Source organism: Salvelinus alpinus, chromosome 2 (assembly GCF_045679555.1).
Source record: "Salvelinus alpinus chromosome 2, SLU_Salpinus.1, whole genome shotgun sequence".
Taxonomy (NCBI): Eukaryota; Metazoa; Chordata; class Actinopteri; order Salmoniformes; family Salmonidae; genus Salvelinus; species Salvelinus alpinus.
Window position 1 is genome coordinate 94,903,551 of NC_092087.1, and position 12,075 is coordinate 94,915,625.

Genomic DNA, 12,075 nt, shown 5'->3' on the forward strand with positions numbered 1-12,075 from the left:
ATTATATTATTCTATGTGTAGGTGGGGAGGGGGGTGATAATGATATTATTCTATGTGTAGGTGGGGAGGGGGGTGGATAATGATATTATTCTATGTGTAGGTGGGGAGGGGGGTGGATAATGATATTATTCTATGTGTAGGTGGGGAGGGGGTGATAATGATATTATTCTATGTGTAGGTGGGGAGGGGGGTGATAATGATATTATTCTATGTGTAGGTGGGGAGTGGGGTGGATAATGATAATTATATTATTCTATGTGTAGGTGGGGAGGGGGGTGGATAATGATATTATTCTATGTGTAGGTGGGGAGGGGAGGGGGGTGATAATGATATTATTCTATGTGTAGGTGGGGAGGGGGGTGATAATGATAGTATTCTATGTGTAGGTGGGGAGGGGGGTGATAATGATATTATTCTATGTGTAGGTGGGGAGGGGGGTGATAATGATATTATTCCATGTGTTGGTGGGGAGGGCGGTGATAATGATATTATTCTATGTGTAGGTGGGGAGGGGGGTGATAATGATATTATTCTATGTGTATGTGGGGAGGGGGGTGGATAATGATATTATTCTATGTGTAGGTGGGGAGGGGGGTGATAATTATATTATTCTATGTGTAGGTGGGGAGGGGGGTGGATAATGATATTATTCCACGTGTAGGTGGGGAGGGGGGTGGATAATGATATTATTCTATGTGAAGGTTGAGATGAGGGTGATAATTATATTTTTCTATGTGTAGGTGGGGAGGGGGGTGGATAATGATATTATTCTATGTGTAGGTGGGGAGGGGGGTGATAATGATATTATTCTATGTGTAGGTGGGGAGGAGGGTGATAATTATATTATTCTATGTGTAGGTGGGGAGGGGGGTGGTTAATGATATTATTCTATGTGTAGGTGGGGAGGGAGGTGGATAATGATATTATTCTATGTGTAGGTGGGGAGGGGGGTGATAATGATATTATTCTATGTGTAGGTGTGGAGGGGGTGATAATTATATTTTTATATGTGTAGGTGGGGAGGGGGGTGGATAATGATATTATTCTATGTGTAGGTGGGGAGGGGGGTGATAATTATATTATTCTATGTGTAGGTGGGGAGGGGGGTGGATAATGATATTATTCTATGTGTAGGTGGGGAGGGGGTGATAATGATATTATTCTATGTGTAGGTGGGGAGGGGAGAGGGGGGTGATAATGATATTATTCTATGTGTTGTTGGGGAGGGGGGTGATAATTATATTTTTATATGTGTAGGTGGGGAGGGGGGTGATAATGATATTATTCTATGTGTAGGTGGGGAGGGGGGTGGATAATGATATTATTCTATGTGTAGGTGGGGAGGGGGGTGGATAATGATATTATTCTATGTGTAGGTGGGGAGGGGGTGATAATGATATTATTCTATGTGTAGGTGGGGAGGGGGGTGATAATGATATTATTCTATGTGTAGGTGGGGAGGGGGGTGGATAATGATAATTATATTATTCTATGTGTAGGTGGGGAGGGGGGTGGATAATGATATTATTCTATGTGTAGGTGGGGAGGGGGGTGATAATGATATTATTCTATGTGTAGGTGGGGAGGGGGGTGATAATGATAGTATTCTATGTGTAGGTGGGGAGGGGGGTGATAATGATATTATTCTATGTGTAGGTGGGGAGGGGGGTGATAATGATATTATTCCATGTGTTGGTGGGGAGGGCGGTGATAATGATATTATTCTATGTGTAGGTGGGGAGGGGGGTGATAATGATATTATTCTATGTGTATGTGGGGAGGGGGGTGGATAATGATATTATTCTATGTGTAGGTGGGGAGGGGGGTGATAATTATATTATTCTATGTGTAGGTGGGGAGGGGGGTGGATAATGATATTATTCCACGTGTAGGTGGGGAGGGGGGTGGATAATGATATTATTCTATGTGAAGGTTGAGATGAGGGTGATAATTATATTTTTCTATGTGTAGGTGGGGAGGGGGGTGGATAATGATATTATTCTATGTGTAGGTGGGGAGGGGGGTGATAATGATATTATTCTATGTGTAGGTGGGGAGGAGGGTGATAATTATATTATTCTATGTGTAGGTGGGGAGGGGGGTGGATAATGATATTATTCTATGTGTAGGTGGGGAGGGAGGTGGATAATGATATTATTCTATGTGTAGGTGGGGAGGGGGGTGATAATGATATTATTCTATGTGTAGGTGTGGAGGGGGTGATAATTATATTTTTATATGTGTAGGTGGGGAGGGGGGTGGATAATGATATTATTCTATGTGTAGGTGGGGAGGGGGGTGATAATTATATTATTCTATGTGTAGGTGGGGAGGGGGGTGGATAATGATATTATTCTATGTGTAGGTGGGGAGGGGGTGATAATGATATTATTCTATGTGTAGGTGGGGAGGGGGGTGATAATGATATTATTCTATGTGTAGGTGGGGAGGAGGGTGATAATGATATTATTCTATGTGTAGTTGGGGAGGGGGGTGGATAATGATATTATTCTATATAAATTGTCTCAATGTTATTATATGGATTCATGTATTCATGTCGAAGAAACATCAACAGCCGTGTGTGAGACTAGGGTCTCAGTTTAGCTTGTGTGATTCCCCAATCTCTCCTCTAGTACCCCCAGACAGTCCTCTGCTTTGATGTATTCTACAACAAGCACAGCTGATTCAAATGGTTACCGTATCATCAAGCCTCTCATTCCTTAAGTCATCTGCTTAAAACTTCTTGTTAGTAGGGGGGCGCTGTTTTCACTTTGGAAAAAATCGTGCCCAATTTAAGTTCTGGAATGCATCAAATATGTGGACTGTCTTGAGGGACTGGAAGAGAAGTTAGGGAATCACTGGAGGAGAGGTTAGGGAATCTGTCACAACTTCCGCCGAAGTCGGTTCCTCTCCTTGTTCGGGCGGTGTTCGACGTCACCGGTCTTCTAGCCATCGCTGATCCACCTTTCATTTTCCATTTGTTTTGTCTTGTTTTCCCACACACCTGGTTTACATTTCCTCATTACTTGTTATGTATTTAACCCTCTGTTTCCCACATGTGTGTGAAATAGTTTTTTGTCAGGTTGGTACGCTTCCGGTTGGTGTACTCCGGGTTGTGTTTTGTACCCGTGCTTTTTGGCACCCGGTACTTTGTACTTGGTTGTGTGTACTTTGTGCTGCCTCACTTGTTTTGGGCATTTGTTTTTGTGACGCGGTTGCGTCCTGTTTGTATAATTGCCTCAGTAAAGTGCTTTGTCCACTCATCTCTGCTCTCCTGCACCTGACTTCCATGCACCAGCTACACCCACCCTTTGACAGAATCACTGTGGAGGAGAGGTTAGGGAAAACCTGGAGGAGAGGTTAGGGAAAACCTGGAGGAGAGGTTAGGGAATCACTGGAGGATAGGTTAGGGAATCACTGGAGGAGGGATTAGGGAATCACTGGAGGAGCGGTTAGGGAATCACTGGAGGAGAGGTTAGGGAATCACTGGAGGAGGGGTTAGGGAATCACTGGAGGAGAGATTAGGGAATCACTGGAGGAGGGGTTAGGGAATCACTGGAGGAGAGGTTAGGGTATCACTGGAGGAGAGGTTAGGGAATCACTGGAGCAGAGATTAGGGAGTCACTGGAGGAGAGGTTAGGGAATCACTGGAGGAGAGATTAGGGAATCACTGGAGGAGAGGTTAGGGAATCACTGGAGGAGAGGTTAGGGAATCACTGGAGGAGAGATTAGGGAATCACCGGAGCAGAGATTAGGGAGTCACTGGAGGAGAGGTTAGGGAATCACTGGAGGAGAGGTTAGGGAATCACTGGAGGAGAGGTTAGGGAATCACTGGAGGAGAGGTTAGGGAATCACTGGAGGAGAGGTTAGGGAATCACTAGAGGAGAGGTTAGGGAGTCACTGGAGGAGAGATTAGGGAGTCACTGGAGGAGAGGTTAGGGAATCACTGGAGGAGAGGTTAGGGAATCACTGCTCTATCACCATATTTCCTTCTCTCTTCAGAACTCAATGAGTGCGAGGTGGAACCACAGGTTTGTGGCAGCAACGCCATTTGCCTCAACACCATCGGGAGCTTCTACTGTCAGTATCGAACTGGGTTCAGATCCACATCGACTGTCAACTTTATTGCTCTCACTGGAGAGTGTAAGGGTGAGTATTCAAGTGTGTTTGTGTCTCTGCTACAATTTTAAGTGCAGTCCTCCGGACCTCGTTGAAGACCAAATGCAGCCCACTTGGAAAAATTAGTTTGACCCCCCTGAACTAGACTGTTAGAGAGTTCACTACCCTCACTGACCCCCCTGAACTAGACTGTTAGAGAGTTCACTACCCTCACTGATCCCCCTGAACTAGACTGTTAGAGAGTTCACTACCCTCACTGATCCCCCTGAACTAGACTGTTAGAGAGTTCACTACCCTCACTGATCCCCCTGAACTAGACTGTTAGAGAGTTCAGTACCCTCACTGACCCCCCTGAACTAGACTGTTAGAGAGTTCACTACCCTCACTGACCCCCCTGAACTAGACTGTTAGAGAGTTCACTACCCTCACTGATCCCCCTGAACTAGACTGTTAGAGAGTTCACTACCCTCACTGATCCCCCTGAACTAGACTGTTAGAGAGTTCACTACCCTCACTGATCCCCCTGAACTAGACTGTTAGAGAGTTCAGTACCCTCACTGACCCCCCTGAACTAGACTGTTAGAGAGTTCACTACCCTCACTGATCCCCCTGAACTAGACTGTTAGAGAGTTCAGTACCCTCACTGACCCCCCTGAACTAGACTGTTAGAGAGTTCACTACCCTCACTGATCCCCCTGAACTAGACTGTTAGAGACTTCACTACCCTCACTGATCCCCCTGAACTAGACTGTTAGAGAGTTCACTACCCTCACTGATCCCCATGAACTAGACTGTTAGAGAGTTCACTACCCTCACTGATCCCCCTGAACTAGACTGTTAGAGAGTTCACTACCCTCACTGATCCCCCTGAACTAGACTGTTAGAGAGTTCAGTACCCTCACTGACCCCCCTGAACTAGACTGTTAGAGAGTTCACTACCCTCACTGATCCCCATGAACTAGACTGTTAGAGAGTTCACTACCCTCACTGATCCCCCTGAACTAGACTGTTAGAGAGTTCACTACCCTCACTGATCCCCCTGAACTAGACTGTTAGAGAGTTCACCACCCTCACTGATCCCCCTGAACTAGACTGTTAGATAGTTCACTACCCTCACTGATCCCCCTGAACTAGACTGTTAGAGAGTTCACTACCCTCACTGATCCCCCTGAACTAGACTGTTAGAGAGTTCACTACCCTCACTGATCCCCCTGAACTAGACTGTTAGAGAGTTCACTACCCTCACTGATCCCCATGAACTAGACTGTTAGAAAGTGCACTACCCTCACTGATCCCCCTGAACTAGACTGTTAGAGAGTTCACTACCCTCACTGATCCCCCTGAACTAGACTGTTAGAGAGTTCACTACCCTCACTGATCCCCCTGAACTAGACTGTTAGAGAGTTCACTACCCTCACTGATCCCCCTGAACTAGACTGTTAGAGAGTTCACTACCCTCACTGATCCCCCTGAACTAGACTGTTAGAGAGTTCACTACCCTCACTGATCCCATGCTACTTCCTCAAACAGAAGTTACTGTTGTGCCACTGCAAAACACCATATAAGGACAGGTCTAGGTTCAGTTTTACTGTGTAAGCCTGGATAATGATGATCAGTAAGGGACTATGTAAACTGATCTGAGTGTGGTGCTTATATTACAGTAGGGACTCTGTTGCTGTAGAAACCGTTATTCCACTGGCAGCTTCCTCTTTCTAGTCCTGAGGCCCAAATGGTACCCTATTCCCTATATAGTGCACTACTTTAGACCAGAGCCCTATTCCCTATATAGTGCACTACATTAGACCAGAGCCCTATTCCCTATATAGTGCACTACATTAGACCAGAACCCTATTCCCTATATAGTGCACTACATTAGACCAGAGCTCTATTCCCTATATAGTGCACTACATTAGACCAGGGCCCTATTCCCTATATAGGGCACTACATTAGACCAGGGCCCTATTCCCTATATAGTGCACTACATTAGACCAGGGCCCTATTCCCTATATAGTGCACTACATTAGACCAGGGCCCTATTCCCTATATAGTGCACTACATTAGACCAGGGCCCTATTCCCTATATAGTGCACTACATTAGACCAGGGCCCATAGAACACTATATAATAGGTTGTCATTTGGCATGCGTGCTAGGATGGTTACCATGGTAACATTTCAGCACTGGTGTGCTGTGGGTTTCTGGGTGTTTTAATCTCCACCTCAACTTCCTCTCTGTCTCATGTCTTCATTTGTATCTTAGTTAGTTGGTATCTGATGGTAAACTTGGTTACCCATGGCAACAACTTGGATCTACTATTGTGGTGTGGTGTGGTGTATGGTGTGTTGTGGTTTGTGTTGTGGTGTGTTGTGTTGTGGTGTGTGTTGTGTTGTTGTGTTGTGGTATGTGTTGTGTTGTTGTGTTGGGGTGTGTGTTGTTGTGTTGTGTTGTGGTGTGGTGTTGGGGTGTGTGTTGTGTTGTTGTGTTGGGGTGTTGGGGTGTGTGTTGTGTTGTGGTGTGTGTTGTGGTGTGTAGTGTTGTTGTGGTGTGGTGTGTTGTGTTGTGTTGTGTTGTGGTGTGTGGTGTGTGGTGTGTAGTGTTGTTGTGGTGTGTATTGTGGTGTGTGGCGTGTGTTGTGTTGTGGTGTGGTGTGTTGTGGTGTGTGTTGTGGTGTGTTGTGGCGTGTGTTGTGTTGTGTTGTGTTGTGGTGTGGTGTGTTGTGGTGTGTGTTGTGGTGTGGTGTGTTGTGTTGTATTTGTAGTTATTAAGGATCCCCATTAGTTCCAGTCAAGGCAGCAGCTACTCTTCCTGGGGTCCAGCAACATTAAAGAAATGTAAAAACATTACAAAACATTCACAACAGATTTCCTAACACACTCACTTCTCTCCTCCAGTGTTAATGTTAATGCTTTTGCATTCTCTCTCTCTCTCTCTCTCTCTCTCTCTCTCTCTCTCTCTCTCTCTCTCTCTCTCTCTCTCTCTCTCTCTCTCTCTCTCTCTCTCTCTCTCTCTCTCTCTCTCTCTCTCTCCCTCTCCCTCTCCCTCTCTCCCTCTCCTTCTCCATCTCTCTTTATGTCTGTATTTCACTCTGGTCCTCTTGTAGACATCAATGAGTTTAGCGACTGCCCCTGTACTTCCGAAAACAGCAACAGAGGAGATGGGGATTGTAACGGTGAGTCCAGAGTGTGTGTGTGTGGGGAGGTGTGTGTGGAGGTGTGTGTGTGGGGGGAGGTGTGTGTGGAGGGAGGTGTGTGTGGGGGGAGGTGTGTGTGGAGGGAGGTGTGTGTGGGGGGAGGTGTGTGTGGGGGGAGGTGTGTGTGGAGGTGTGTGTGTGGGGGGAGGTGTGTGTGGGGGGAGGTGTGTGTGGAGGGAGGTGTGTGTGGGGGGAGGTGTGTGTGGGGGGAGGTGTGTGTGGGGGGAGGTGTGTGTGTGGGGGGAGGTGTGTGTGGGGGGAGGTGTGTGTGGGGGGAGGTGTGTGTGGGGGGAGGTGTGTGTGGAGTTGTGTGTGTGGAGGTGTGTGTGGGGGGAGGTGTGTGTGGAGGTGTGTGTGTGGAGGTGTGTGTTGGGGGAGGTGTGTGTGGAGGGAGGTGTGTGTGGGGGGAGGTGTGTGTGGGGGGAGGTGTGTGTGGAGGTGTGTGTGTGGGGGGAGGTGTGTGTGGGGGGAGGTGTGTGTGGAGGGAGGTGTGTGTGGGGGGAGGTGTGTGTGGGGGGAGGTGTGTGTGGGGGGAGGTGTGTGTGTGGGGGGAGGTGTGTGTGGGGGGAGGTGTGTGTGGGGGGAGGTGTGTGTGGAGTTGTGTGTGTGGAGGTGTGTGTGGGGGGAGGTGTGTGTGGAGGTGTGTGTGTGGAGGTGTGTGTGGGGGGAGGTGTGTGTGGAGGTGTGTGTGTGGGGGGAGGTGTATGTGGGGGGAGTTGTGTGGGGGGAGGTGTGTGTGGGGGGGGGTGTGTGTGGAGTTGTGTGTGTGGAGGTGTGTGTGGGGGGAGGTGTGTGTGGAGGTGTGTGTGGAGGTGTGTGTGTGTGTGGGGATGTCTGTGTGTGGGGAGGTGTGTGTGGAGGTGTGTGTGGAGGTGTGTGTGTGTGGGGAGGTGTGTGTGTGTGTGGGGATGTTTGTGTGGGGAGGTGTGTGGGGAGGTGTGTGTGGAGGTGTGTGTGAAGGTGTGTGTGTGAAGGTGTGTGTGGGGATGTCTGTGTGTGGGGGTGTGTGTGGGGGGAGGTGTGTGTGGAGGTGTGTGTGGAGATGTGTGTGAAGGTGTCTGTGTGGGGAGGTGTGTGTGGGGGGAGGTGTGTGTGGAGGTGTGTGTGGAGGTGTGTGTGGGGGTGTCTGTGTGGGGAGGTGTGTGTGTCACGTAACATCTTGTTTGTTTAAATACTTATACTCTTATGTTGTCACACACACATACACGGTCTCAATTACGCATTCATTATGCGTGATGTGAGGGTCTCAGCTTAGCTTGTGTGTGTGTGTGTGTGTGTGTTTGTGTGATGTGAGGGTCTCAGCTTAGCTTATGTGTGTGTGTGTGTGTGTGTGTGTGTGTGTGTGTGTGTTGTGATGCGAGGGTCTCAGCTTAGCTTGTGTGTGTGTGTGTCCACTACAGATGAGGATGAGTGTATGTGGGTTCCCCCGGTGTGCGGCGCTCTGGATATGTGCACAAACTGCACCTGTCCGTCAGGGCTCAGTAACCACGGCGACAACACATGTTATCCCTGACCTCTAACCCCAGATTCCTGACCTCTAACCCCATGACCCCTTCTTTTGGCCGAGTTCCAATCCAGATGTCGTCCTGAACTCACAGCTGTACCCATAACATGACATAGCAGTAATCTGATGCCTGACTGAGCTGTCAGTGATTTTCCCACTGCAGTAAATCAATAGCACATCCACAGGTTGTTGTTCTGGAATGTACTTTGTTTCTTCTCTGTTTCTTATTGTTCTTCTCACTGGGATGTGTTCAGTTGTCTGCCTCCTCCTCACTTCTCTCCTTAAGTGTTTATGTTAATGTTTGTGCATTCTCTCTCTCTCTCTCTCTCTCTCTCTCTCTCTCTCTCTCTCTCTCTCTCTCTCTCTCTCTCTCTCTCTCTCTCTCTCTCTCTCTCTCTCTCTCTCTCTCTCTCTCTCTCTCTCTCTCTCTCTCTCTCTCTCTCTCTCTCTCTAAATGTGTTGAATTGATAATAGACCTACATGTATGTTCTCTCTCATTTGTCCAGGGTGTTAACTCAAATCAAATCAAATTGTATTAGTCAAATGCGCCGAATACAACAGGTGTTAACTTTACAGTGAAATGATTACTTACAAGCCTTTAACCAACAATGCAGTTTCAATACAAATAAGTAAAAATAGAAAAGTAAAAAACCCAGAATAATAATAATTACTAAAGAGCAGCAGTAAAATAACAGTAGCGAGGCTATATACAGGGGGTACCAGTACAGACTCAATGTGGAGGTTAAATACAGGGTGTTACGGTAGAGAGTCAATGTGGAGGTTATATACAGGGTGTTACGGTACAGAGTCAATGTGGAGGTTATATACAGGGTGTTACGGTACAGAGTCAATGTGGACGCTAAATACAGGGGGTACCGGTACAGAGTCAATGTGGACGCTATATACAGAGGGTACCGGTACAGAGTCAATGTGGAGGCTATATACAGAGGGTACCGGTACAGAGTCAATGTGTCAATGTGGAGGCTATATACAGGGGGTACCAGTACAGAGTCAATGTGGAAGCTATATACAGGGGTTACGGGTACAGAGTCAATGTGGAGGCTATATACAGGGGGTACCGGTACAGAGTCAATGTGGAGGCTATATACAGGAGGACCGGTACAGAGTCAATGTGGAGACTATATACAGGGGGTACCAGTACAGAGTCAACGTGGAGGCTATATACAGGGGGTACCAGTACAGAGTCAATGTGGAGGCTATATACAGGGGGTACCAGTACAGAGTCAATGTGGAGACTATATACAGGGGGTACCAGTACAGAGTCAACGTGGAGGCTATATACAGGGGGTACCAGTACAGAGTCAATGTGGAGGCTATATACAGGGGGTACCAGTACAGAGTCAATGTGGAGGCTATATACAGGGGGTACCAGTACAGAGTCAATGTGGAGGCTATATAAAGGGGGTACCAGTACAGAGTCAATGTGGAGGCTATATACAGGGGGTACCAGTACAGAGTCAATGTGGAGGCTATATACAGGGGGTACCAGTACAGAGTCAATGTGGAGGCTATATACAGGGGGTACCGGTACAGAGTCAATGTGGAGGCTATATATATAGACGGTACCTGTACAGAGTCAATGTGGAGGCTATATACAGGGGGTACCAGTACAGAGTCAATGTGGAGGCTATATACAGGGGGTACCGGTACAGAGTCAATGTGGAGGCTAAATACAGGGGGTACCGGTACAGAGTCAATGTGGAGGCTATATACAGGGGGTACCAGTACAGAGTCAATGTGGAGGCTAAATACAAGGGGGTACCGTTACAGAGTCAATGTGGAGGCTATATACAATGGGTACCGGTACAGACTCAATGTGGAGGATAAATACAGGGGGTACCGGTACAGAGTCAATGTGCAGGGGCACGGGTTAGTCGAGGTAATATTTAGATATAATTAGAGTTAAAGTGACTATGCATAGATAATAAACAGAGAGTAGCAGCAGCGTAAAGGAGAGGGGGAGGGTGGGGGGCAATGCAAATAGTCTGGGTAGCCATTTGGATAGCTGTTCAGGAGTCTTATGGCTTGGGGTTTAGAAGCTGTTTAGAAGCCTCTTGGACCTAGACCTGGCGCTCCGGTACCGCTTGCCGTTCAGTAGCAGAGAGAACAGCCTATGACTAGGGTGGCTGGAGTCTTTGACAATTTTTAGGGCCTTCCTCTGACACCGCCTGGTATAGAGGTCCTGGATGGCAGAAAGCTTGGCCCCAGTTATGTACTGGGCCGTACGCATTACCGTCTGTAGTACCTTGCGGTCGGAGGCCGAGCAGTTGCCATACCATGCAGTGATGCAACCAGTCAGGATGCTCTCAACGGTGCAGATGTAGAACTTTTTGAGGATCTGAGGACCCATTTCAGTCTCCTGGGGGGGCAATAGGCGTTGTCGTGCCCTCTTCACGACTGTCTTGTTGTGTTTGGACCATGATAGTTTGTTGGTGATGTGGACACCAAGGAACTTGAAGCGCTCAACCTGCTCCACTACAGACCCATCGATGAGAATGGGGGCGTACCCGGTCCTCCATTTCCTGTAGTCCACAATCACAATAACTGTCATCCAAATGAAAGCTAGACAGTCAGTGAGCATCTAAAATTTCAAAAGCAATGGGTATTTTGGATAATTGGACGCCAAGGGAATATATCCAATTTTAAGTGTGGTCCTCCGGACCTCGTTGAAGACCAAATGCAGCCAACTTGGAAAAATGAGTTTGACCCCCCTGAACTAGACTGTTAGAGAGTTCACTACCCTCACTGATCCCCCTGAACTAGACTGTTAGAGAGTTCACTACCCTCACTGACCCCCCTGAACTAGACTGTTAGAGAGTTCACTACCCTCACTGATCCCCCTGAACTAGACTGTTAGAGAGTTCACTACCCTCACTGATCCCCCTGAACTAGACTGTTAGAGAGTTCACTACCCTCACTGATCCCCCTGAACTAGACTGTTAGAGAGTTCACTACCCTCACTGATCCCCCTGAACTAGACTGTTAGAGAGTTCACTACCCTCACTGATCCCCATGCTACTTCCTCAAACAGAGGTTACTGTTGTGCCACTGCAAACCACCATATAAGGACAGGTCTATGTTCAGTTTTACTGTGTAAGCCTGGATAATGATGATCAGTAAGGGACAATATAAACTGATCTGAGTGTGGTGCTTATATTACAGTAGGGACTCTGTTGCTGTAGAAACCGTTATTCCACTGGCAGCTTCCTCTTTCTAGTCCTGAGGCCCAAATGACACCCTTTT

General features: G+C 47.6%; 2 protein-coding genes across 4 annotated transcripts in view; one reads left to right on the top strand and one right to left on the bottom strand.

Annotated features, from left to right (window-relative positions):
* Positions 1–8,848, top strand: part of LOC139551972 (adhesion G protein-coupled receptor E1-like) — a 74,144-nt gene extending 65,296 nt beyond the window's left edge. The window contains exons 3-5 of the mRNA XM_071363300.1: positions 4,003–4,149; positions 7,218–7,327; positions 8,834–8,848. Coding sequence (XP_071219401.1) covers positions 4,003–4,149; positions 7,218–7,327; positions 8,834–8,848 — 272 coding nt within the window. The remainder of the gene's footprint in view (positions 1–4,002; positions 4,150–7,217; positions 7,328–8,833) is intronic.
* Positions 1–12,075, bottom strand: part of LOC139545504 (adhesion G protein-coupled receptor E5-like) — a 494,332-nt gene that overhangs the window by 476,952 nt on the left and 5,305 nt on the right. The gene's annotated exons all lie outside the window — the stretch shown is intronic.